Source organism: Panthera leo, chromosome B2 (assembly GCF_018350215.1).
Source record: "Panthera leo isolate Ple1 chromosome B2, P.leo_Ple1_pat1.1, whole genome shotgun sequence".
NCBI classification, from domain to species: Eukaryota; Metazoa; Chordata; class Mammalia; order Carnivora; family Felidae; genus Panthera; species Panthera leo.
In genome coordinates, this window is record NC_056683.1 from 24,314,292 (window position 1) to 24,341,328 (window position 27,037).

Genomic DNA, 27,037 nt, shown 5'->3' on the forward strand with positions numbered 1-27,037 from the left:
ATACGCAATACATTGTAAGTCAGACAAAACATGCTAAGATGGAATGTCTCATTATTTATGTGCTAGTCTGGAAGAAAATATTTTAAGATATTAAAAAAGTAAAAGAAGAATCTGAACTAACAGCTAAGTTACTGACAAGGGATCCTTAAACTTTAATGGGATCGTAATCTTTTAAAAGTGTAGAACATGTTACTAGCAGACAAGTTAGGAATTCCTCAAGTTGTGAACATACCCGCAACTCTGAACATCTCAGAACAGGGGTGAAGAAATGGGGCCAGGGAGGGAAGAGGTATGTGTGCATTCATCACTCCCCTATCAGGATATATTACTTTTAAATTTCAAAAACATGTACTCTGTGAAAGCTGCATATTATACCAGAAGTCCTTAGGAGATAAAGACTGAAAGGGACACCTTTCAATGTAATCACAACTGAGTTACTGTGTTTGGACCCCCTCCTGGGCACCTACAGACAAACCGTAGATTTAAGAGATAATTCTCCTTAAGTGTCTCTAACCCTGTCAGACCACAGAGAACAAAGAGTTGTGAACATTCCTAATTTCAAACAACACATATGCATCTTTTATTTTTTTCTTTTTAGATACCAGAAGAAACCCACCATTACTCCATTAAAGCACTCCTGAGATTTATGTGTACTCTAAATCCATCAATAAAAGGAAAAAATTGGGGACAATAGCCTATTTCCTTTCTTTACACTTTACTATGAAATTTCATGGACCAACTTCCATAAAAGTAAACCCTGGTTAAGTCCTTTGTAATGGGTAATTAATATACTGAGTTGTTCTTCTAAGACATCGTTTCTAGAATAATACAGTGGTAATCACATCATTGGTAAGAAACTATACGGATGTACAAGGCAACCTGACTGATGGACTTACCAGGATATTGTCTGGCTTGATATCTGCATGTAGGATATTGCATCTTTTAAGGAGTTTTAATGCCAAGAACAGCTGCTGACTATAGGACCTCACGGCTTTAATATGAAGACCAACATCTTTACCATATTTTTTTAACACCTCTCGTAAATTCATACTTTTAGGAGAGAAAAGCAACAACACAAAATTAGGGGTTAAAATGCAAAATGGAAATAAAAAAGGCAAAATCATGTCCAAGCATAAAGTAAAATCAAATCTGCAATCTGGATTATAATGAAAGTACCTGTTCAAGAACCTCCTCAGATGTTTAATAAATTATTCTACATTGAAATGAGAGCACATGAATCTGTGTGTATATAACACAACTTTCCAGTAAAACTCAATTTTCAAAAATAGAAGGGAAGACATACAATGGTAAAATTCCTATTGATTTCAGAATGGTTCACATCTGAAAGCCCATACTTTTGACAAAAGCCATACTTTTGACAATCAAAATTGTATTTTCCTACTCCACTATTTCCATTTCTTTTTATCATGGTGTAAAAGTATTGAACTTTCGGAGAACCTCTGTTGCACTGATGGCTACAGGAGATTAGAGTTTGGCACACGGTATGCAGTCAATTCGTGTTTATACATTAACTATTGTCAAGAAACTAGTTCTTAACCAAAAGTAAAAGACAAACCCAGAGCTAACTGGAAAAATAAAACACACAGAAAATTTGTCATCACATTTATCTAAATGTTTAGTAATGTACAGATTTGACAGCTTACCTTAGAGGCTCAAATACGAGACAGAGATGCTGCTTGTGATAAAAGTGTCTGAAGAGTCGCAAACAATGAAATTTGTCATCAGGATCAGCATCATTAAGTTTTTTCAAGAATTCTAGTTCTTTTAAGCCAGTTTTTTGCCTGAAAAGTAAAAAAAAAAAATCAAAACTGAACACAATACAGATTAAAAAAAAAAATCAAACAATATTTAACTAGTTCCAGTCTGATGTATTACAGATGATAAGCAGTTTGGAATTTTTTTTAAATACTAATAAATCTATTGAGGACTGACAAGTCTGTATATCATTAATGCAATAATTTATACTGAGCCAAATATTGTTCTCACGTAGTTAATTTCCACAATTAACAGAAAGAAACACTAAGAAACAAACCCACATTTCTTGAAGGAATTCAATCTTGCACATATTTTATCTCAAAAACATCTTGATGTAAATGTTATTTTAACAAAAACAGAACCACCCTGTACAAGTTCTGGTGTAAGAGTCTAATAATGGATGTCTTACCAAGTATTAAATATTTGGTTTTCCTCTAAAATTCTAGTTATAATTTAATGGACTATTACTCGACAATCAAAAAGAATGAAATCTTGCCATCTGCAACAACATGGATGGAACGAGAGTGCATTATGCTAAGCAAAATTAGCCAGAGAAAGACAAATATCATGATTTCACTCATATGTAGAATTTAAAATACACAAGCGATAAAACATAAGGAAAGGGAAGCAAAAATAATGGGGGCGCCTGGGTGGCTCAGTCGGTTAAGCGGCTGACTTCAGCTCAGGTCATGATCTCGCGGTCTGTGAGTTCGAGCCCCGCGTCGGGCTCTGTGCGGACAGCTCAGAGCCTGGAGCCTGTTTCAGATTCTGTGTCTCCCGCTCTCTGACCCTCCCCCATTCATGCTCTGTCTCTGTCTCAAAAATAAATAAACGTTAAAAAAAATAATGTAAAAATAGGGAGGGGGACAAAACTTAGATCTAAATATAGAGAACAAACTGAGGGTTGCTGGAAGGGTTGTGGGTGGGGGGAGGGGCTAAATGGGTGATGGGCATTAAGGAGGACAGACACCTGTTGGGATAGCACTGGGTGTTGTATGTAGGGGATGAAATCACTAGATTTTACTCCTGAAATCATTATTGCACTATATGCTAACTAACTTGGATGTAAATTAAAAAATAAAAATAATGGCAAGTTGACTTTAACATCAACTCAGTGTGTGGTTATGGATTGTGCTTATTAGAACATATGGGTATGGCAATTACCTCTATTGTATAAAAGAAAAAGGGCATCAGATTCAGTACCATCATTCTGTCATTTTAGAACTGCAATACTTTTATAGACTGTTATACTTTTTAAAAATCTTCATGTGTCAATACCTGTGTTTTTAGGTTTCATTACATATGTCTTCTGAACTTACATGAGCTCATTGTTTCTGATGATTTTTACAGCCACTTCTTGGTTTGCTCTTGCATTATCTCTGGCTCGTACAACGTTACTGAATACACCCTGGCCAGTGTAGCCATACACATTGTAACGCTTATCTAGGACTTCACCTATGTTCACGCCTAGAAAAGTAAATTAAGAAATGGGAATTTTGAAAACAATAAATACTTAAGAAAACTCTGAGATACACATAATAAAAAGAAACAGTGCAGTCACTTAAAAAAGTGTGTCAAATCTCTACTGTGTGTTTGGTGTCCTAGGCACCAGGGAGAATCAAAGCCAAGCCTCCATCATTCGTCACTCTTTCATAATGTGGTTCAAGCTGCATGCCCACTTCCTATCCACTGCTGAGGATTTCAACATTGAGTAGGGAAGAAATGTGCTCACTGAAGTGTTTCCAACTGTAGTCCTGCAGGACAAATACTGCATGACTGGCATCCCAAGCTCCTTGTATGTCGTTTTTCTTGGTTTTCAGATCAAGACGAGCAAGTGACGTTCCCCCTCCTCCTCCTGGAGGCTTATCTCATGGCTGAAAACAACTTTGAATAGATTTAAGTTGCACATCAAGTTTTTACCTCACGTCTATTCATGAAGCTCGTGGGCTGCTTACTAGATTACGACATGGGTTCATGCAGCTATCCAATGTGCCATACTTTGTAAGTGCTGGCACTGTGATGGGACTCTCAGAGTTCTCCAATGTGTGACTGCATCAAGCAAAAGAATTCTATAAAATATTGCAATGAACTCTAAAATTAATCAGAACCGTGAACTTACGGTAATAGCCTTCTGCATCTGTCCAGTTATCCCTGAGGTTGGGATTCTCTTTGAAATCTTTCCCAATACCAGCAGCCCGAAGACGAGCACTCTGAAATGAAGGAGGCAACAACAGAGCCATTTACCTACTAATCAGGCAGACATTTAAACCACTTCCTTTAAAACAAAAATGGGCAAAACAAGCTATAATTCAATAAAAACATCTTATGCCAAATTAAGTAAACTCTTACCATCACCTGGAAACATGAGTAACAAAGTCTCTTATACCACAATAACGCTCAGGAAAAAAGTTAAAGTATCTTCAAGAAATCTTAGGAATATGACTAGGGCATTATAAATGAAAAAGACTCAAAACCAGGTCTGGTTTTTGACAGCTATTAATAGACAAAGGGAGACAAAAATTACAGATGGGCACTCAGTTAACAATAGGTATCCAACACTCTCTTCTACCAATTCCACATTTCTTATACTGCCTTGTCCACTTGCCACCCCTTGGCTCCTCTTCCCACATATGCATGAAAGGTCACTGGCTGTACTAACAGTTTGTCTGGGAAATTAAGAATATTACAAACCACTCTCCATGATACCCAGAAGGCCCCTGTCACCCAAGCAAATGATGGGCACTGATACTTTCACTGGCTCAATCATCATTTCATCATTCCTTAACCTGGCATTATTTAGTATTTCTGTTTAAAATACAGACGTAGACACATGAGCCCATGATCAAAGTCTTCCGGGTCCTGGACACAGACTGCTTAATCCTACTCCATTTTTAATTTCCCCTTTTTATGTTTATCCCCCTACTTCCTCTTCTTGCCAAAGCCTCCTTATTTCTCATATTCTCTTGAATTTATAATGAAAAAATTCCATACTTTTGAGTATGTTTTTAAGACTTTTTCAAGAAAAGAAAACTGGAAACATGGCTAAAAAGCCAAAATTTCTTAATCCCCTGCCTTAGAATAACACTCAGAACTCTTTAATGACTTTATTAGGACCCAAATCCTAACTTTTTAATCACCAATAATATCGAAGCCCAAAGTGGACTCTGCTCTAATACCAGCTTGGAAATTATTGGTACCATCTTGTCTCAGCTAACTATGCCCTACACACACACACACACACACACACACACACACACACACACACACACACACACTTTTAAATCCAAGAAAATGTTGCTTGAGAAAAATAACTACACATTTAAGTCATTTGGTGTTTAACTTTTCTGAACCTCCCAAACTGTTCTGCTATACTTGTTTTTAAAATATTGACCTAATTTCAGACTTCGAGAAATGTTGCAACATTAGTACAGAGAGTTTCCAGATAACCTTCAATCAGACTGTCCAAATATTAGCATATATTTGCTTTATCTATTACTCTCTCTATATATATATACAATGCTTATACATTTCATTTAAAGTTACGTAAGTAAAATTACTTACATCAAAATAGGCAGCAAACATATCATCAGATTCGGTAAACATATCAGGTGCCAACAGCTTCTTCTGAGATGAACCTAAATGGAAATGAACAGTAATATTTGAAAAATGAAGGGATACAAATTAAAACACAAATCAGTCATCAATGTAAAATCACTAACAATTCAGTTTCTTTCCTCTTGCACGAGTTTTTCATTAATACCCATCCAAAAGTTACTTTAACACTTAACATATATAAGGCCATCCATTCTTTACTAAAAAGATTCATTTCAGAAAGTTGAAACACCTAATTATCAGTACTTTCTCCAATGTTAGTTAAATTAATATGCTAATAGGTAAATAATAATTATGTATTAAAATCAAAGTTCCTCTTCAAAAAATTCTATTTCTAGGAGTGCCTGGGTGGCACAGTCACTTAAGCTTCCAACTTCAGTTCAGGTTATGACCTCGCGGTTTGTGAGTTCTAGCTCTGTATTGGTACCTGTCAGCTGGCTTCAGATCCTTGGTCTCACTCTCTCTCTGCCCCTCCCCTGCTTGTACTTTCCCCTCTCCCAAAAATAAACTTTAAAAAAATAAAATAAATAAATTCTAGGGGCAGCTGGGTAGCTCAGTCAGTTGAGCAATCGACTCTTGATTTCAGCTCAGGTCACAATCTCACAGTTTCAAGCATTTGAGTCTTGCTCTGCGCTGCTGGTGTGGAGCCTGCTTGGAATTATCTGTCTCGCCAATGTTACCCCCCCTCACTCATGCGCATGCTCTCTCTCTCAAAAAAAAAAAAAAAAAAAAAAAAAAAAAACAAAAAAAAAAAAACCAACAAGAACCCCCACAAAAACAAGCCCTGATAAACAAGAACTCAGACATTACTTGGGAGAGGCAAAACTGTGTAAGCCTTACAGCATAAAATTTGGAAACACAGCACAACCATACTCTTTAGACCCAGCAACTCCACTTCTACAAAATCATCTCAAAGACAGAGTGGTACACATTAAAAAAATGACAATGCACAATCGCATTATAATTAATGGTCCAATGAATACTCAACAACTGGAGACAACCCAAACATCTACCATTAGAAGACAATGAATAAACTTTGGCACATTCATTACACTGGAATAGTACACAGCTATAAAAAGGAATGAAGATTTTTTTCACATCGAGGAGTGTATATATCTTTGTGTGTTCTTGTATACATAGGATACAGATACACACACATATGAAGGACCATTTTAATAATAAAACAGAAAATTCCTAAAAATCACAAGTAAAAGAAAAAAAATAAACCTAAATCTATTAAATGAGTGGTACACCCACACAAAGAAGTATTTCAAGTGATTTTACACTTTGGAATGTATCCCAAGGATAAAAAGAATATTGATCATACTGATAAGTATGTAAATAAAAGCTTCAAAATAACCCAAATAATGTTATTAGGAGTCAAGTTTTTCACTAAAATAGAAATATAAAATCAAAGAACTTAATAAAAACCTTATATATAAGTACGAATTTGAATTGACACTTTTTTAGTACGAACCCCCCCCCCCCTTCCAAAAAGGTATGTATGTCCTAGCTTTGTCCACTGAAAAGTCCCATGAATAATGGGCACCCCTACGTGCCCTGTGACCTCTGAATGGAATTTCCTATTATATGGCACCAGCGTTCCTTAGATCAACAGCTGTTTCTGTTCTGGGACAAGATACCCATAAGGTGAGCCTGTGAAATCTCACACTGTGGTAAAACTAATTTTGCAAACTACAGTGAAGCAAATCTGGCCCCTTATTTTCATATGGTCCATTTTTATGTTTTCAAAGATTTTGGGGAAAAACATGAGAATATTTTGTGACGTTTGAAAATTATTGAAAATTTAAATTTTGGTGTCCACACAGGTTTTTTTGGGAGGAACACAGCTGCTTCTGCTCTACAACAGCCGAGTTCAGTAGTTGGAACAGAGAAAAAAAGTCTAAATTATGAAAACCTAAAATATTCTCTATCTGACCTTTTACAGTTTGCCAACCCCTGTCCTAGAAAGAATAATATTAATAAGTATATATTACCAATCAATCCTGTAGGGTGTGGGTCAAAAAGACATTAGAAACCAACTTAAAAAGGCTCTTCCCCACCTCAGTTGGAAAGAGAATTTAAGTATATAATGATACGAAACCATGAAAACATGACAAAAACTACCAAAATTTCACTGGTTATCTCTGGAGGTTGCTAATGTACCAAACTCTATCTATGCTAAAAATTAGTCAATAAAAGAAAATAATGAAGCATTTATCCCAACTCTCCTGTACAAACTATGTTTCACGGTAACCAAAGAATGGAAACCTTTTCTTTTATGGAATTACAAGTAGTAATTCAAAAGGAATTATAATTTAAGAATCACCACTTTGGAGTGTGTCCACACCCCCCCACCCCTGCCCCTCATGAAAGAATGGATCTAAGTAATGATCACCAATGGCTACTGAAACTGCTAGGTGAACAGCTGAAGGTAAACTTCATACTGGACACACAATCTCAAGGTCAATAAAAACAGGACAAACACACACCACACGCCACCTGTGCAAGTGCACACCACTACTTATGAAGTATTCTTGCCAAAACAGTTAACTTAAAACTGCTCAAGTCTCCAACACGTTAGTGTTCAAGAAACACTGAAGATAGAGGAAATAAGATAAATGGCCCAAGAATGTGGTAAAATCAGAGTGCAAAGAAAAGTTTATAGGACACATGGCCCCAGTATCTTCACAAGTAAATGGAAAGGGGGGAGGAGGAAAGGATGAGAATATTAAAGACTCTGAGACATTGAGAGAGGTATGGGCATCTTATGTGGATTCTGATTCAAACCAGCCAACTGTAATTAGACATTAGATATTTAAAAGCGATCAATTTTTTTAAGTAATGTTTTTTTAAAAAAAAGTTCTTATCTAGCAGAGATACAAAATGAAATATTTATAGACAAAATGAAATCATGGCTGGGATCTGCTTTAGAATATTCTAGCAAGCAAAACAGAAGCTAATGACATTTTTAAAATATATGTATGTATGTATGTATGTATGTATTTATGTATTTATTTTAAGTAAGCTCTGTGCCCAACATGGGGCTTGAACACATGACCTCGAGATCAAGGGTTGCATGCTCTACTGACTAAGCCAGCCAGGCGCCCCAAACAGAAGGTAACGAACAATGTGGGATTCCGTATACTGTTTTAGGTTATGTGAACTAATAAAAAATATTTATAAAGAACATTCACTGGGACTCATTTAATACTATATTACCATAAGATTTAACAGGGGTTAACAGGGGCAACATTTCTAATCCCTTTCACTTTTCCCCATTCCAAAACAATCTCTTTCATTATTTACAGAGCTAAAAATTCAGAGAAAAGCATGATCAAAACAAAAATCTAACTTACCATTATTCTGTTCAACTGTCATTAGATTATGCTTGGCTTTTACTGAAGCCTCAAATGTATCAACATTTTCCCGTTCATACTCTTTAACATCAGCAGCTACCCTTTCTAGAATGTCATCTGGAGAAGGTGACCGCGTACAGGTACTGCTCTGGGGGCTGCTGGGTTCAGATGGCACAGACATATTGCTATCTTCAGCAAGATATTTATATTTCTGTAACAACAATACAACATATTATTTTCATAAAATCTGATGCATATTTGCTAAAGAGGTATTGCACTGAAAAGAGTGTTAAATAATGTTAAAAATTTTTTAAAGAGTATTGATGCCTTCACTGAATCAGATCCACAATCCCTTACATAGAATTCCAAAATCCACACAACTCTGAAAGAGATTTTCTATGTTCGGTGCACATTCATTAGGTGACAAAACCTGACATGAACAGATGTGATGCTATTTGTAGTCTTATTTTTATCTCCCCCAGTGTGAACAGAATATGCCTCACTGCAGAAATACTACTGTGTTTGATAACGGGGTGCTGCTCCTAGAGCCCACTGATGGGGCTAAATAATATACATAGATGCACCATATTACCTTTCTAAAATTCAAATAGTTCTGAGTTCTGAAGCACATCTGGCCCCAAGGGATGGAGATAAGGGATTGTGGACCTGGGCAAGAACAAAAAAAGATTCAACCAAGTCTTTAGGGATATCAGTTTAATAACAACAATTTCATCAGTGCCCCAGAAAAGGTTCTCTGGAATTCCAGTTTTGCCCTACATCTTCTGATGATTCAAGTTCTTTCCTTTGCTCTGACATACCAGTACATGGTTTATGATTTGCTACATATGTGTAAGTGAGCTAGTATGACTGTCCTTTCCTTTTGTCTGATGTTCTTATAGCACCTAAACATTTTTTACTTCTTCCAGAATGCATTCTCAACTTCATTGCTCACCTTCCATTAGGGGAAAACTTTACACTTTACAGGGACTGCCGTCCACAAAGCATCTAGTGGCCATGGCTTTAAGTCAGGATGGCCGAGGCATAACTGACAATCTTCCAAGGCAGGTAACCAAATCATTAAATGACCATATAAAGACCTATGTATAACACCCTTTCCCCACCCCACTTTCTTAATCACCTAGCTCTAAACGACTCAAACTTATTTTTGAGATGTTCCATGTAAACAATCACATTTGCATTAGAAATTTACCATTTTTTTTAGACCTTAAAATAGTTCTCCGCCCCCACATAGAGAAATTCTTCCTTCTAACTGAAATTCTTCCAATTTATTCTATACTCACTTATGAGGGTTTTCTTAAAAAACAAACAAAAAAGAAGGGCGCCTGGGTGGCTCAGGTGGTTAAGCGTCTGACTCTTGATTTTGACTCAGGTCATGATCTCAGTTTTTGAGTTTGAGCCCTATGTTGTGATTCTCTCTCTCTCTGCTCCCCCCCCCCCCCCATGCTCTCTCTCTCAAAACAAATATGTAAACTTTAAATTTTTTAAAAAAAGCAAATTTCAAATTTTATGTCTTATAAAAGGTTTTTGTCAGAATCCTCTCTATAACAAAACAAGGCAACCATTTCAATTTTATTAAGAAACTATCATCTTTTCAAATCTCACAAAGATAATTTTACACATACACTTCTTAAAGGTTTACTCAATTGCTGTTACCATCACTTCTTTATAAATAAAAACTGTTTTTACTAAAAGAGTAATTATTTCAGAAGGACTGCTCAAAGTTTCACTAATATCACACACCTGAACAATTGCCTGCCTCTGTATTCTTCTCTGTTCTATTAGGGCTTCTTCATCTTCTTCCTCTACATCAAAGTCTTCAAGGCTTAAAAAAAAATTTACACATATATACACATAATTAACTTCAAAAATCCTTAGAGACTCACAAATAGTAACTGTTACATAAATTAAAAGTAAGAGCTGGAAAACGTAAGTGATCAGCTAATTGCACCAAAGTCTTAAGCCATCCTACTCTATTCTGTTTCTAAACTCTCTTAGTTGCCTGGTTTGGAAACCAAGCAAGTAATTTAACCTTCTATGTCTCATTTTTCTCCTCACTTGTTTCATGGCACCAAACTAGGGAACAAATGAAAGATCCCTAAGTTCAAAAAAGTCACTCCCGGCTCTTCCATGACCTTGGTATTGCTAAAGTCATTTCATTTACTAGCCTGTTTTAATCTTTATAGAACAAGAGGGTGAGACACATAAGCAAACTAATACCTTTTCTGGGTCACAGAAAGCTGCAGATCCTTGGAAAGCTATGGATCTTTTCCCTATCAAAAATGCACACGTAAATATCCACATACACTCTGAAGGGGAATGTGGCTCTACCCCCAGACACTGCCCTGACTGTTCCCAATTTCCTCCCAAAAAAACTCCACAATCTTTGCAATCCCTCCCAGTATAGGCTTTTCTATGATCTGCTGAATGTTCACTGCAAACAAGTAAGCAAAATGCATTCTCAAGGTTATCAGATGTTCACTTAACCTTCATTTAACTTTCATATCACCTAAGCTCTTTCTTGACCTCAGCATACTGACATTTTAACAATTCTTCATTATGGAAGAGGGCATTGTCCTATGCCCTGGCAGATATTGAACAGTATCTCTGGTCTCTAGCCACAAGATGACAATCAAAATACCTTTAGATATTGCCAAAATGTCCCCGGAGAAGCAGATTACCCCCAGCTAAGAACTATTGCTCTAGATTAGTCTCATTTTTTGAGATGTTCCATCTACACAACTAAATTCGCATTAAAAAAAAAAAAATTCTCTGTTAGACAATGAAATGTTTTTGCATTTTCCACATGGTAACAGGCATATCTACCACCGATAGCCTCAACTGCAAAGTAGGTATCATTTTACACAAAGTGAAAAGTTTAAATATTAGTATACACCCGCACACACACACCACTGCAAAACTGGTAATCAAGATTGGTAGTAGAACTATCTAATATATCTGTTGTCTCTAATAAAAATGAAGGGAAGGCTCATGATAAATTGATAGCCCAATGTTCATTCCAGCGAAAACTGAAGCCTCTAAATTCAGAAAACCATGACCTCTGCCACATAACCTATAAAATATACACAAAAGATTAACTTTTCAATTCAGGACCTAATGAATGGATTCGTTTGCTATATCCAGGTGGAAAAGTAAAGACTTCCAGGTCAAATAGTACTTGTCTAAATTGAAAAAAGGAAATTATGGGAGATTCCATTCTTACTTATCATCAGATGAAGATTCTTGTTCAACTTTCATTCCTTCAGAAAGACTTCCTTTAAATTTATCTTCTTTTACTTTGCTTCTGCTCCTACGTCTACGACCACCCCGTGATCGAGACCGCCTTCTCAAGCGTGACCTGCTCCTTCGACCTCTGTCCCTATTTGGTTGGGTTAGGGGGAAAATAAATAAATAAATAAATACACATACATACACACACACACACACACACACACACACACACTTTAAAGGTCAATTAAAGGTGGGAAAGCTGTGGGTGTGTTGGGCAGGAGTATACAGGAACTTTCTGTACTTTTCAAAAGCTCAATTTTGCTGTGAACCTACAACTGTTCTAAAAATAAAATCTTTTAAAAAGGGGTTAATTAAAAATTTAAAGTGAAATAACACACAAGATTGGGGTAATCAGCTTAACTGAAGACAACTAAAACACAGTTACTGTTCTTATTGGACTGCAAAAGGACACAAAAAGAACTTTGGGGGTGATGGAAATATTCTTGATTATGGTGATTATGTGACTATGCGTTTGTCAAAACTCACATAACTTTACACCAACAAGGGTGAATTTATTTACTTTATGTAAATATGTTTCAATAAATGAGATTAAAAAAATATCACCATTAATAAGGCACAGAAAATACAAACATGACAAAAATTCTAAGTCTAATTAACAGGGCCCTCAGACAGCTTTATAAGTGCCTGAAGGTCTTGCCTCATGTTAAACAAAAACTGATACTGTGGTTCAAGCATTAAAGGTAAAGTTTATGTTGGAAAGATGCTGTAGAATTCCAAACAGAAAAGGCTGCTAAGTCTACAGAGAATTGGCAAACTGCCTGTTAATGTCACATCTGACTACCAGGCTTATGTCATATTTCTTAAGAAATCTTACTAAAAATGACATGAAGGGAACAACTAAAGAATGTGAAGAGCTATTAGGACAACAGAGATGTCAACAAAATCTTGATGTGCACACTGGACAAAAAGAGTAATAACAGATCAAATCTAAACATAAGTCTGACAGGAACAGACAAGATATATAAGAAACAAGTAAATCCATGCCACAGAACTCCAGAAAGAAAGCCTCAAGCATTGGAGACACCATATCCTGTAGGTAAAAGCTAAATAAAAACTGGTTGAAAGCCTTTAGGAATAGCTGGCTTCTGTATATTCTGCTTCCTTCCTGACTCAGCAGAAAATGCCAACCATTCCCCTTCAACATTCTGGCAAAATACTTAAATTTTATAGAGGTGAGGTTGTTATCAAAACTGACCCAAGGTAGCAGGGAGGCACAGTACTGAAAATGGAAGGATTAGGGGAAGTCTACATTATGAAGAACCAGAACTCTACTGGCAGCCATGTCTACATTCTCCAGCAGACGAGAGGATTCTGGGAAACTGCTAACCCAAAAGAGCTATAGTCAAGGATATGCTAAAGAGATCACAATGAAGCCACAAATTCTACATTCTCAGAATGGACGAAAGTTTCCATTCAGCTTTCTCAGTGGCTAAGTTTTAAATGAGAATAGGATCCAGCTGTTTGAATAAAGTCCTCAAATGATAAAGGTAAATGAGCAGCAAAAGGATTCTGGGAAGAAAGAAAGTATAAGAAAAGAAAATCATTAAGAACAAAACTCCACAAAGCAAACTCATTATAATCTTTGATGTAGGAGATGCTATTTCTATAAAACAAGTTAAATGGCAGAAAAAAATTAAACAGCCAACAAATCTTGGAAATAAAAATAAATATATATGAGCACAGGAAAAAATATAGAAAGGTAAGAAGGCACAACAAGAAAATTTACACTAAAAGCAGAACAAAAGGACAAACATAAAAGATGAGTGTGCATAGAGGGGGAATGAGTGGAACAATACAGAAGATCCAATGCAGGAATGAAGAAAACAATGGGCAAAAAAGCAAACAAAGAAAATTTCCCAGAATAGGTAGCCATAATCTTCCTGCTTTAAAGCCTATTTAGGGAGCACCTGGGTGGCTCAATGGTGGGTTAAGCGTCAGACTTCAGCTCAAGTCATGATCTGTTTGGTTAGAGCCCCCAGTCAGGTTCCATACAGCGTAGAACCTTTCTTTGTCCTTGCACTTTCTCTCAAAAAGTAAACTTAAGTAAGTAAATTTAAATAAAGGGTCTATTTAGTGACCAGAAAACTACTGGAAACTAGAAGTTAGTGGAATAACAATTTCAAAATTCTTCAGGGAAAAAATGATTTCAACTTGGAATTCTATTCCTTAACAAATCAGCAGTGAAGACAAAAGCCTTTTCTTTTTTTAAAGAGACAAAGGTCCCCCAAAATGTCCTTTTCATGTACTTTTCGCAGGAAGCTATTGTAAAGGCATTAACAAAGCAAGGAAATAAAATATGAAGATGCTGGATACAGGAAAGAGAATCACAAAATAAGAGAGACTGCCAAGATGACAGAAAAGGGAAAACAATTCCTACAATAACTGTTTAAGCAGGCCTATTCATCAGTTTGGAGCTCAAAGGCTAGAAGCATTAGAAGGAAGGTCTTTTCTTGCCCCTTCTCCCGTCTGCTCAGCAATGAGCAATATGCACATAATCATAATGATTATAACTGGAAGCACAGGGAAATATGGTACAATTGGGTAGAAAAGTGTGTGTGTGTGTGGGGGGGGGGAATTAAAAAACAGTAATTGTCCAGAATAAGAAATCAATAGATAATATGATAATAATTTCTAAAAATTTTAACATACACAACCTTGGGCAAAGCACTTCTACTTCAAGGAATCTAGTATACAAAAATACTCAGATAATGTAAAGATCTATCCACTGATTGCAATAAGCCTTTGGTATGCTATCTTTTAAAAACATTAAAAATTGGCAAATGGAAGTCTACTTATGTTTGAGTTAAAATATTTAATGCATATATTTTAAAAATGATTTGTGCTTTATAAACCAACATTTTGATTAACCAACTCACTACATGTGCATCACATAAAATGGTTTCTACTACAGTGAATTAAATAAGTGTTTGCTGAGATTGTCTTTCACATCTACTGAGGTTATCATCTTGAAGTCACATTCTAAGGGGACCAAATACAAGTTAATAGAAAAACAGAGAAATGAAATTGTATGACCAGAAACTCGGCTTTTTTTTACCTTATGATCTATCCTGTTCAAAAAAAACAAAACGAAACAAAAAAGCAGTAAGCACAGCTCATGTAGTATTTATCTTGAGTAGGGGAAAAAAATTCTTCCCTTTTAAAAGAATGAGTTTTTAATGAACACTGATTTACTTAAATTTGAAAAAAAGCTATATTAAAGAAAAATCAGTGTATGTGAAATATCACATGTTGGGAAAAAGGAAACTATATGGGATCACAGCTACAATTTTTCAGAGAAAAACGGTCTCTAAGAAAACCTACCAACTGAGCTAATATGAGGCTTCAGAAGCATACAGTTTAATGAATCAAAAGGACAACATATGTAACATTATTTTACCTTCTCCGAGGAGACCTGCTTCTTCTCCTGGGTGACCTACTTCGTCTGAGTGGGGAACGAGACCGCCTTCTAATGGGAGATCTACTTGCTCTTCTTCGGGTTGGAGACCACCTATTGATGGGGCTGGCATCTTTCGATCTTTCACGTCTACTGAGGATATCATCTCGAGGTCGTGTTCTTAAGGGGACCAAATCCAAGTTATAGAAAAACACATCTAATTAATGAATTTGTTTTGCACATAAAGAACATCTTAAGAAAGGGTGTACTAAACATGAAGACAGTAAACAAATATTAACAGGTTTTTTAAAACTTAAATCCAGAAAATCACAATGACATTTTGGTGTTGTGGTAGGCACACAGTAAAAATGGTATACTTCCTGTCATCTCACAATCTGAAGAATTATGATGGCTATTCACATTATTAAAGTCACTGATTCTAATTCCAGATACACAACTCAAATAAAACTTGCCTAAGTGAGTAACAGTATTCCACTTCCTTAGTTTGAAGACTGTTTCTAAATTTTGACATTCTCCCAATATAGAGTCTTCTTTTTAATATATTACATATAATAGCATCTTACAATCAATGTTAACCTTTAAACAGAGGAAATATAAGTAAGGATTTAGAGAAAAGGACAGCCTATCTAGTCATGGAAACACATATTGGTGTAACTTTCCTGGAAAGACATTTGGCAGTAACTTTCTAAAATGCAAATGTACATTACCTTAGACTTTGCAATTCCATTTCTATGAATCTATTCTACAAAGAACCTTCACACGTAAAGAACGGACATAGTAGCATACAATCATGAAAAACTGACAACAACCAAAATTTTCATCTGAAAAAGGGGGATGATTAGAGGTGATCCTTGAACATGGGTTTGAACTGCATAGGTCCACTTACACGTAGATTTTTTACAGTACTGTAAATATATTTACTCATCCTTATGATTTTACCTCTAACTTACTTTAAGAATACAGTATACAATACATACAACATACAAAATATGCCAATTGACTAAGTTTTATTGATAAGGCTTCCAGTTAGCAGCAGGCTACTAGTAATAAATTTTGGGAGAGTCAAATGTTATATGCACATTTCTGACTGTGTGGGGGACTGGCCCCCCTAACCTCTGTGTTGTTCCAGGGTCAACTGCATTATGATATATCTATACTGTGAAATATGGTGCTGTTATATAAAGACTTAAAAGATCTTTATTGTCACAAAAATGTTTCATGAAAAAAATCACTGTTCACGTGAATAGGAAGACTCCATTTTTGTAAGAAAGAACATAGAATTCTATGTGCATAAAAAAAAAAGGGCTAGAAGGACATTCTTGTGACTGGTACTGCAGAAAGGATGGAAAGGGAGAGAATTTACAGGTTTCTGCCTTATCCGAATTTCTCTTTGAGTTAGTATCTTTTCTGTAATTAAAACAAAATTTTGTTTCAAATATTCAACTCTAGTCCTTAATAAACTGCTCAGAATTTCCTTTTCAAATGGAAAGAAAATTGAAAGAGACAAGAATCATTTGGAAACACTTTAGAAGACATAATCAGCAACACTAACAACCGTCTCAACTTAGAAAGCTAAAGAAAGAAGGGGGCCATTTAATTACAGTGTCATTTAGAAAAATCAAGAGTATTTCCTAATATACAGCATTTTGAAAACAGCATTCTTAAAATTTTTCAGAGAACCATTTACACTTCAAGGTCAGCTTGTATGTATACTCACACAGAGTAAATGGCTAGGAATTTATATCTTCACATTGTATAAGCCAACATTCTTTTAAGCTAAACTTTGCTGATAATTTCACCTGCTTATTAAATATAAAGACACTAAAAATGTTTCTGAAGTAGTTTAGACTAAACAACCCCCAACCCCTCTTCCAAAATCTTTCATGTGCCTAAATTACCTATTAGGTCTATGATCCTAGGTAAGTTAGATAATCTTGCAATCTTTTTTCTCATTTACAAATGGAGTATAAGAGTTACTCTACTTTATAAGGAGAGAGAATCATGAGAATTTATGAGAAAAAATATGATGGGCCAAAAGTATTACGCAAAAATGAATTACTTTCATTATTATTAAGAAAATAAAATCATTTCTTACACTATTCTTAAAATTAAAAGGTACTATTATTTAAACATTGAGATTATAAGTATATGAATTAGTAACAAAAAAAATGTCCACTTTGAATTTAATTTTATTTTGGGGGCCAAAAAATTTGGTAGTTCCAATTTACATTGTCAGAACTCAAAATTATGCCAACTCAAGAGAATGGATACATCACAAGCCTTAAATTGATACCTCCTTTTTTAAAGTTAAAATCTTAAGCCTATACTGTCCAATGAAGTCATAATCCTTGCTCTAGAAATTCCCATAAATGGGTACACATAGATTTATCAGCCAAATTATTTGGATTTAAAGGAGTGATTCTGCAAATTAGGTACTAAATTAAGAACTTGAAAAAAACCTGATTGTCAACATTTCAATTCAATATTTTTAATATATAATTCAATTCAACAGTTCGATATTTTTAAATCCCATAGTCAAGATATTTGCTGACAAAAGTACAAATGTTAATATAGTTAGTGGGCAGGATCTATGTTAAAAGTATATTAACACCACCACTTTTTTTTTATTGTTCACAAATTCTAGTTTCTCCTTTTTAAAATCTGATGTATTGGCAGAAAGCATTAACATTTTGAAAACAAAAGTTACCTTGGAGAAGAAAGTCGTCTCCTTTCTGGTTCTCTTCGTTTTCTTTCCAAGGATCGGCTCTTGGCTCTTCTACCAGGAGACAGAGTTCGAGAAGGTGATTTGCTCTGCTTAGACCTCCTATCATTTACTAGTGGAGATCTACTTCTCCTTGATTTATCACGCTGTTTTGGAGACAAACTTCTTCTTTTAGGACTTCGACCAGGTCTTCTACTGGGTGACCTGTTTTCTTTCCCAGAAGAAGCATCCTTAGAGGGAGATTTAATTGGCTTCTTTTCTTTATCTGTTTCAGACCGTTTTGATTTTCTCTCTTTGGATCGTGATCTTCTGTCTTTGGATTTACCTCTTAAATCAACTGGGGATCTGGATTTTTTGCCTCGATCACGACTTCTACTTTCATTTATAATCGGGGATTTTTTCCTATCTTTTGACCTACTTTTGTCTTCGGTTTTAACCTTGTCATCAGTAGGAGATCTGGCCTTTCCAATTTTCTCTTGAGATCGCCTTCTAAGGGTAGGGGATTTTGATTTCCTTGCTTGATCTTGAGACTTACTTCTTTTGGATGGACTTTTGGACTTTTTCCTCTCCTTTGATTTGCTCCTAGTTGTCTTTTCTTTAACTATTTCAACAACTCCCTTACTTTTCTTTTTATCAGACCTATGTCTAGTCCGTTCTTTGGATCTGCTTTTACTTCGCTTTTTTGTACTATTTTTATTGTCCATAAGTTCGAGTTTCCCCTTTGTACTTGAAGATCTGGTACTAGACCTATTTCCATTTCTTGCCTTTTCATGAATCTCCCCCTCTTCTTCAGAGCCAGACTCATAACCTTGCAATATGAGCCCCATCCCAGATTGGACCTTTCCTTCCATTAACTCATTATCAAGTTCAGCTTTAATCAAGGCTCTCTGTTTTTCCAAGTCTTCCAGCAAAGCTAAATCATCAAGTTTAGTTCTTTTTGCTGGAGACATACCTTCTTTGTCAGAGGCATCAATGACCTCTTTTCTTTTGTGTTTCTTATGTTTATGCTTATGTTTATGTTTTTTATCCTTATCTTCTTCTGAGGAATGTTTATGTTTCTTATGTTTACTTCTGTGTTTATGCTTCTTTTTTTTGTGACGACTGTGCTTATTTTGAGATTGGTCTTCTGATACTTCCCCATTTTCTTCATTTACACTCTTCTCGGAATTATCAGCATCTTCTATCCTATAAATGTATCAAACACATTTCAAAATCCTATCATTTATCAAGATTTGATCACAACAAAATAATGATAAATACATCTCAATGTAATACATGAAGTTAGTCACTGAAATATTTTCAGAACAGCTTCAGACATTTCAAAATACATGGCAAAACTGACTTAAATAGTGGTTTAGCTTTATTTCTAATGGTTGCACTAAAATACATAGAAGAAATACACAATGACAGAAGATAATTACACTGAATAGAAAAAGAAAATCCAAAACAGGTACAGTAAAACGTTAATATTGATTTAAACACTCGGTAACTTGTTTTTAAACCAGAATTTTTCACACAGATTTAACACCAAAGGCATCCCCCTCCCATTTTTTTTTTCCCATAAAACACTGACATACATTGGGAGACTAATCTCTTTCTCCACTTTATTTTTTATTTTTTTATTTTTAAAATTTTTTTTTTCAACGTTTTTTATTTTTGGGACAGAGAGAGACAGAGCATGAACGGGGGAGGGGCAGAGAGAGAGGGAGACACAGAATCGGAAACAGGCTCCAGGCTCCGAGCCATCAGCCCAGAGCCTGACGCGGGGCTCGAACTCATGGACCGCGAGATCGTGACCTGGCTGAAGTCGGACGCTTAACCGACTGCGCCACCCAGGCGCCCCTCTTTCTCCACTTTAAATTGAGAACTATACTTTCAGTCTGTGGTACCCAATGAGCAACCATGTGGTATTAGACTGAAAGACATCAAAGGGTCTTCTGCAGGTGAACAACAGTCCAATATCAGCAACAGCCTATGGTTCAACTAATATTAGTTCACTGGGCTATTTAATCTCTTTAAATTTCAAATGAAAGATTAGTTTCCCAAAATATGCTCATGTTGATAGGTACCATGCAAAAAAACATTTAATTACATCAAGGGGGTAGCTTTTGTGTTTAAATGCCCGGGCTATGCTTAGTTTATGATGCTAAGTTATTTTGCTAAATCCCTGCTATTGTTAATCCCAGGTTAAACACAGGCTACAATGGCATTAATTACCTTTCCCCTTTAAAATCACTCCATAGTAAAACATCACACCCCAGAATATGAGACAAACATCAAAACACTAAATCATCTGGATTCAGAACAAAACACTATTTTTGTAGGAAGATATGGATTATTTTGTCCAAATCCTTCAAGTTATGTACTGCTGTACTTTTAGAAAAATTATCATGCCAAAAAATGAAGGAATTTGATTTTTTTAAAAATCACTACACAATGTAGGCATTAGAAAAAGTAGCAGGAAAACAAAGATGTACAAGACCATATCTCCCACTCTCAAGGAAATAACAGGCCAATGGAAAAGAAAGTCACATGAAACACTGCAAGAAGGCAATGATAAAAACATAAATAAGGGCATTATGGGAACACTGAGGGATCACCCAAAACCACTTTGAAAATGGTCAAGGAGATCAAAGAAAAACCCAAGCTATGTGTTAAGCAAGGACTTTGAAAGGAGAAGGAATGTTTACTGAGAAGGTACATGGATTATAAAATAAAAGTTGAGTAACATAGTCCTAAATAATAATAAATTAACAAGGGAAAAGAGTATTTTCGATAGAAAAAAAGGTGACAAAAGGCACAGTTATGAATAGCAAACCAGAAGCAGATCAGTGTTGCCAGGGCATCAAAACTCATGAAGTAACTGGTCTAGTGGTTAAGACCTCCATGGACCAATTCCAGGAGATAAAGAGATACTGCACAAGATTCTGGGAATGAGTGGCTGAGATAGTTAGAGGCTAATTGGGGTCAGAGGCCCAGGAACTGCAAGATTAGGTTGCTGGATAGGTGGTCTGTAAGGACACTGCTATTACAGAGGAGTTGGGAGGCAAGTCTGGTCCTCCAGCTAGGTCTCAGTCTTTAGTAAACTTGAAAAGGCTAGAGGAAGGAGGGGACACACCGGAGTAGACTTGGTAAGTTACTAGTTGACAACAATGAAGGGATGTGGAGAACATGAAGAACATATAACTACGGCATGGCAAGAACTTTAAATTTTTGTCAGATTGCCAATCTCCATTTTGGTACTGTGGAATGTGAGAAAGGAGAAAGTGCTGAAGAGAGCTGCAGAAAAAGCTGTACCTTCCAGTTGAGAGGTTTTAGTTTGATCTGACTTCTCTCTAATGGGGTATGAGAAAAAAGAATAAATATAGCAGCGTTCTCTGGATCGTCAAATTTTCTCAAAGACTTGGAAAAAGAAAGTGTAACATCTTTATGTTAAAAACAACATGGTTCTATTATGGGTAGGGGGAAATCACGAACTTAAGTAGAAGATACAAAGAATTAACTTTGTTCCTTATACAGACTATACCCTCATACAGGTAACCACATCCCTTCCCCTGAAATCTCCCATCGCACAACCTAGGAAGTGGGAGCATAGGTCTTTTTTCCTGAAACTTGACTTCTAGGGGGCAAATTTGAGGAAAACTGAATTAGGCTAATTCATGGTATGGAGACAGGTATGGAGAACCTGTTTAAAGGTTGTGAATGATTTTTAGGTATATAAAATCTCAGTGCCCAAAGTACAAAATTCTAGTCAACAACCTGAAACTCAAAACTATCTAAATATCCTCTAATGTGTCTTAGGAAGCCAGTCTCCAAAGCCAGACTGAGTTCAAATCCTGGTCCGAATGCTTACTAGCTGTGCATTAGGCAAATTTTAAGTTCTCTCTGGTCTGCAGGCACCTCATCTACAAAACGGAGAAAATATTCCCTACCTCAAAGTAAGCTGAGGATTGCATGGATTAACAGATGTTATCAAGGCTCATAATAGTGCCTAGAACAAACCTAGGGCCCCCAAAGTAAGAGATTATTATTCTTTAGAGACTGGATAAATCTACTTACTCACTAGGACACTGTGGAGCTGTCAGAGCTGATGCTAAGAATGTTGAGTTTGTATGTAAAAGGCTACCACACAAAGCACTGAAGAAATACTGTCTCAGTCTCCACGACAGAGATTTTAAGTTTCAAGGAAGTTTAATGGTCTTGCCTTCAGTCGCACATACATCAAGCTAGTGAGAAGGCTAGTATTACATTCCAAGAGAGTCAAGAGCTCTTCCAATTGACTGAAGATGGATTTTAAAATGTCAGATCCTATCCCTACTCTGTGTGAAACTTGATTATTGCTTCATATTTTATTCAGAGTAAAAACCAAAATTGTTTACAAAGCCCTACACTATCTGCCCAACCTTCCCAACACTTTGATCCTACTTTTGTCCCACACTCACCATGCTTCAGTCATTCAGCCACACCGCTCACCTTGAACAACAGGTACACCCCTACCTCAGGGCCCTGGTACTTGTACTTGCTGTTTCTCCACCTGGAATGCTTTCCCCAGATGCATACATTGCTGGTTCCTTTGCTGAACTCAGGCCTTTGCTCAAAGTACTTTCTCAGTCAAGTTTTCCTCACCAATTCATTTAAATCACAACCCTCACTATACCACACACATATTCCCTTCCTATTTTTTTCTCTAAAGTAACTGCAATCAAATTTTTGTCTTTGCCTATCATAACACAAGTCTTATGAGAGCAGATTTTTAATCTGTGTAGTTCACTGCACTAAGACCTAGTAAATTGTCTAACCTATAGTAAGCAGGTATTCAGTAAGTAATTTGTTGTGTCAATGAAATAATTTGTATAGAATAACACATAAAAACTGTATTCATGAGATTACAGTTGGGTTTATAGTTGCTATACTATAGTCTTACCTCTTAACAGGAAACAATTTGGTTTTGCTCAGTCAGATCTCCAGTGCCTCACACAGTGCACACACCTATCTGGTGAATGCAATAACTCAAAATAATATAAAATTTAATCAGCTCCCTACCCAGGAAAAATCTACCCTTTGAACACTTTTCTAATGCTTTCTTCTACAAGTTACAAGTCTCCAAGGAGTTTCAAATCAAAATTCTTAGGAGTTTACCCACAAAGGAAGTAATTTCCTTCAAAAGGAAACCTAGCTCCTAAAGCTTCTGAGAATCAGAATCACTGTGATGCCCAACGTCACTTAAGAGTTACTCCCATGAGTGATCCTTGTTTCTAATGTATCTTAGTGACTGTTAACCTCAAGAAATGACTACCTTACTGATAAAAATGCTACAAGCACCTTAGGGCCTACTAAGTCAATTCAACCTTAATTCTAGAGTTCTCCTACATTAGGGTTAGCAGACATTTACACCCTCCTCAGTTGGCTCTATCAATGCAAATTCCATAGAATATACCAATTGAAGTCTGATTAGGTACATCAGGAAAACCTGAACTCAATGAAGCAAAGGCATATTGCATATAACAAGCTTGTGCTAAGGCAGCTAATTTAGGTCCATTATCAACAACTTTTTTCTAAAACTTTAGGGAAAGGTACCTTGATAAATCTCAGTCTTTTTGCATAGTTTATATTTATAATAAATACAGGCATATAACTCCCACAAATGTAAATTTACATTTTGCAACCTAACACTACACATTTAGCAGGTGTATGTTTAAACCAACACGATCTACAATTATTTGTCATACTCATTGAGAACTGAGAAACATCCTTCAAATCACATTATTTGGAAACAAAGCGAATTTGAAGTGAAGACTATAGGGGTGTTTAACAGTATTTATTCATTTATTTTGTTAAATGCAATGTACAAGTTTCATCCTTCAAACAAGGGTCTCTAGGCATCTGACACAAAGAAAACAGCAATGAAACAACTTTAAAATAAAGTTTAAAATAAAGACTAATTACAAACCACCAGTGTTATTTTAATTTCTTCTTTCAAATTTTTTCATAAGAATGCTCCTAATGACATCTTATTTGGGAGGCATTCAATTAATGTTTTGGAAACAGAGAATGGAGAGCAAAGTGAATGCCATTACTTCTTTACAAAGAAAGTAATTTAAGCCTGCTTCTCTGATAAGCTAAACTACTTTAACACAGTATTCACATAGACATAAAAAATAAGAATGATTCAAAAGACCAAGTAGTCTTAAAATGAACTCCTCTGCCCCTCCTTTTCCAAATCGGGTGTGAAAAATTAAGCTTCAAAGATTTAGAACTGTCACATAAAAAAAATGGACCTTTTGGGAACAATGGAAGTAAATAAAAATGATTTCAAACCCTAAAGGATATTTTAAAAAGGAACCACAATGTATAGTGGGTGACCAGATAGTAAAACAGTTAGGAACAGGTCTCTAGAATCAGACTTCCTGGGTTTAAATCTTGGGTCTATCACTTAGTGTGACCCTGGCTGGCTAAGTACACTTAATTTCTCTGTGCTTTAGTCTCATCATCTGTAAAATATAGGAAACAACTGTATCCACTTCCAAAGGGTCATTATAACGATAAGATAGCCGTTCGGTGCTTTGAATAGTACCTAGTACTTGGTAAGTGCAAATAAGTGAATGCAGATAAAAACTTAAATGTTTAAAACCACCAAAGAGGCGGAGCTAAAGAGACGGACAAACGTAAAAGTCATTAAAAAGCCTTCAGGGAATTTAAAAGCTGTTTTTCATATTTATTTCTTCTCAAACGTTCCACTTTGAATAGAGTCCATACAACTGTAAACTACTCAGTGTCCTCTAAAGAACTGTGTAGATATTACATCCCAGAATTCACTATGAGCAGCACACACAGTGCTTGCTTTCATACTAAATTTATTTTCTTTGTCAAACATTTTAAAATAAGTGGGACACTTACAGAATACTCCAGTTATACCAAGAGTTCTGTGCGGAAGGGATGTGGAATCAAGGTTTATTTCAGTGGCATTCATATTGCAGGGGCCTAAATAAATACTAAGACGAGTATTTGAATATGCATAGAAAATATGGCTCAAGCACTCGTCAAAATGAATCTGAATGGTCCCTCAAATCAAACAAATGGACATAATACTAAAGAACGTTAAAGAGATTGCTAGAAAAAACAGCTGTATAACATTTTTACTATGACATAAATACTGTAACTCTGCCACACTGTGAACTCAATGAGAAACAAAGAGGCAAAGTCTAGGTAAAACTTACAACCCAATTGCTCTAAGTCAAAATTGTAAAGATAATAAAGCAGCTTTCAAAAGCCCTTAATGAAAAACTCAGTGTAATTCTGAGTAAAGCAAATGACTGAGGAGTCCAAAACTGGATGCACAGCAATGACGTGTTGGGCTGCCTGGTAGTAAAAATTTCTCCTCTCAGTCTCTAGTTGCTGGGAGACTATATCTACCTCTCTCCTAAGATGGGTTTAAAAAAAAAAAAAAAAAAAGGCAAGCTAATGCTGATGCACAAAACGGTCGCTATATGAACACTCTTTTAAAATCCATTTTCTTTTAGGTTCTTGTTTGAATTTTCCAAACACGAACAGAGGAACAAAATGCTGCTTTTAAGCAAAGATCAGACTTTGCAGCACATACAAGTTATATTTTCACTCGGCCGCATCGATTCTTACATTACCTTAATTACAGACATAAAGCACTTGGGTTTGGAAGGAGCTACTATTTCTTCCACTCATACTCCCAAGAAGCCCTATAAACTCAGGCCAAAAACGTCAGGCCTCAAAACCAAGGACTTGATCTTACTTTGCCTCAAGTTTGCAAGTTGGCAAATAAGCTGCCACTAGGCAGAGGGGGAAAAATATATCGAGTGATGCTGGATTAAGAGCACAGGGGTGAGGAAACGAAGCACCCCGCTATTATATAGGTCTGGGATATTCAAAGAGGTGGTCCTAGCATCCCCTCCTCCCTACTTTCAGGTCCGAAAACTGACACCAGCAGCAGGACAACGGCAGGTTACTGCATGCAGAAGAAAAGTATTATCGCTTGCCTCCCTGCCGCCACTGCTCCTCGGGTGCCAACACCGATGCCGCTCAGTGCTGCAGCCAAGGAGCTCCGCTCGGTCCCTGCGGGAGGAATACGAAGGCGCGACCGCACGGTCGCGGCAGCCGCCTCGCGCACGGGACCTGTAGAGGCCGCTCGCGCGTACGCCTCCCAGGGCAACGACGCGCGGCAGGCCGCGGCCGCCTCCGACCCAACAGCCGTGGCCTCCGGGAAAGCGAAGCTCGAAGGCCGCCCGCCCGCCCCCTACGCCTCCCGCCCAACAACGTATCGCGCGGGGAAAGGCAAAGTTTGGCTCTCGCCGTTAGGCCTGAACTTTCCCGCCAGCCCGTGCAGGTCTCCGCCGTTTCCCACTCGGCAGTCTCCTGGGCTCCGGCCTTCCGCACAGCTCACAGAGACTACTCACTCGGGCTGTTCCCGCAGCGACAGAGTCTCGGCGGCGGCCATCTTGAACTTCCTGACTCCTCGGCGGCGGTGGCGGCGGCTTCCCGGACGGTGGAAGCTAGTGGAAGTGGAGGAACAGGGAGCAGAGGCGTCGCGCATGTGCTAACCGCGTAGGGAACCGTGGAGCTCTGAGTCCGCTCTAAGAATCCGGATATAAAAGTGCATCCGGGGACAGAGCGCACGAGCGCCATGACGCAAGTTCCGGGACGGGGGTTGGGCGTGTGGAAGTATAGGCGGCACCTGCCAAGGGTTTAGTGACCAGTGACTGGGGCTTGCCCGGTAGTTAGTATTAGCACTGAACGTTTGGCTCTGGAAACTTGCTAGAGAAGGGACCAGAGTGGGTGGGATATCGGTATTTT

The 27,037-nt window shown here is 36.9% G+C and overlaps 1 protein-coding gene across 13 annotated transcripts in view; it reads right to left on the minus strand.

The window, feature by feature from the left end:
• PRPF4B (pre-mRNA processing factor 4B) overlaps positions 1 to 26,823 on the minus strand; it is a 36,561-nt gene extending 9,738 nt beyond the window's left edge. For all 13 annotated transcript variants that reach the window (XR_006202487.1, XR_006202489.1, XR_006202483.1 and 10 more), the window contains exons 1-11: positions 26,641 to 26,823; positions 18,200 to 19,399; positions 15,475 to 15,651; positions 11,989 to 12,144; positions 10,509 to 10,590; positions 8,748 to 8,958; positions 5,338 to 5,411; positions 3,896 to 3,986; positions 3,096 to 3,243; positions 1,665 to 1,802; positions 897 to 1,050 (exon numbers count right to left, since the gene is read on the minus strand). Coding sequence is in view for 2 of the 13 variants with exons in the window: in XM_042938042.1 (XP_042793976.1) it covers positions 897 to 1,050; positions 1,665 to 1,802; positions 3,096 to 3,243; positions 3,896 to 3,986; positions 5,338 to 5,411; positions 8,748 to 8,958; positions 10,509 to 10,590; positions 11,989 to 12,144; positions 15,475 to 15,651; positions 18,200 to 19,399; positions 26,641 to 26,777 (2,568 nt within the window). In the remaining 11 variants the exon portion in view is untranslated. The remainder of the gene's footprint in view (positions 1 to 896; positions 1,051 to 1,664; positions 1,803 to 3,095; positions 3,244 to 3,895; positions 3,987 to 5,337; positions 5,412 to 8,747; positions 8,959 to 10,508; positions 10,591 to 11,988; positions 12,145 to 15,474; positions 15,652 to 18,199; positions 19,400 to 26,640) is intronic.
• Between the last annotated feature and the right edge of the window lie 214 nt (positions 26,824 to 27,037).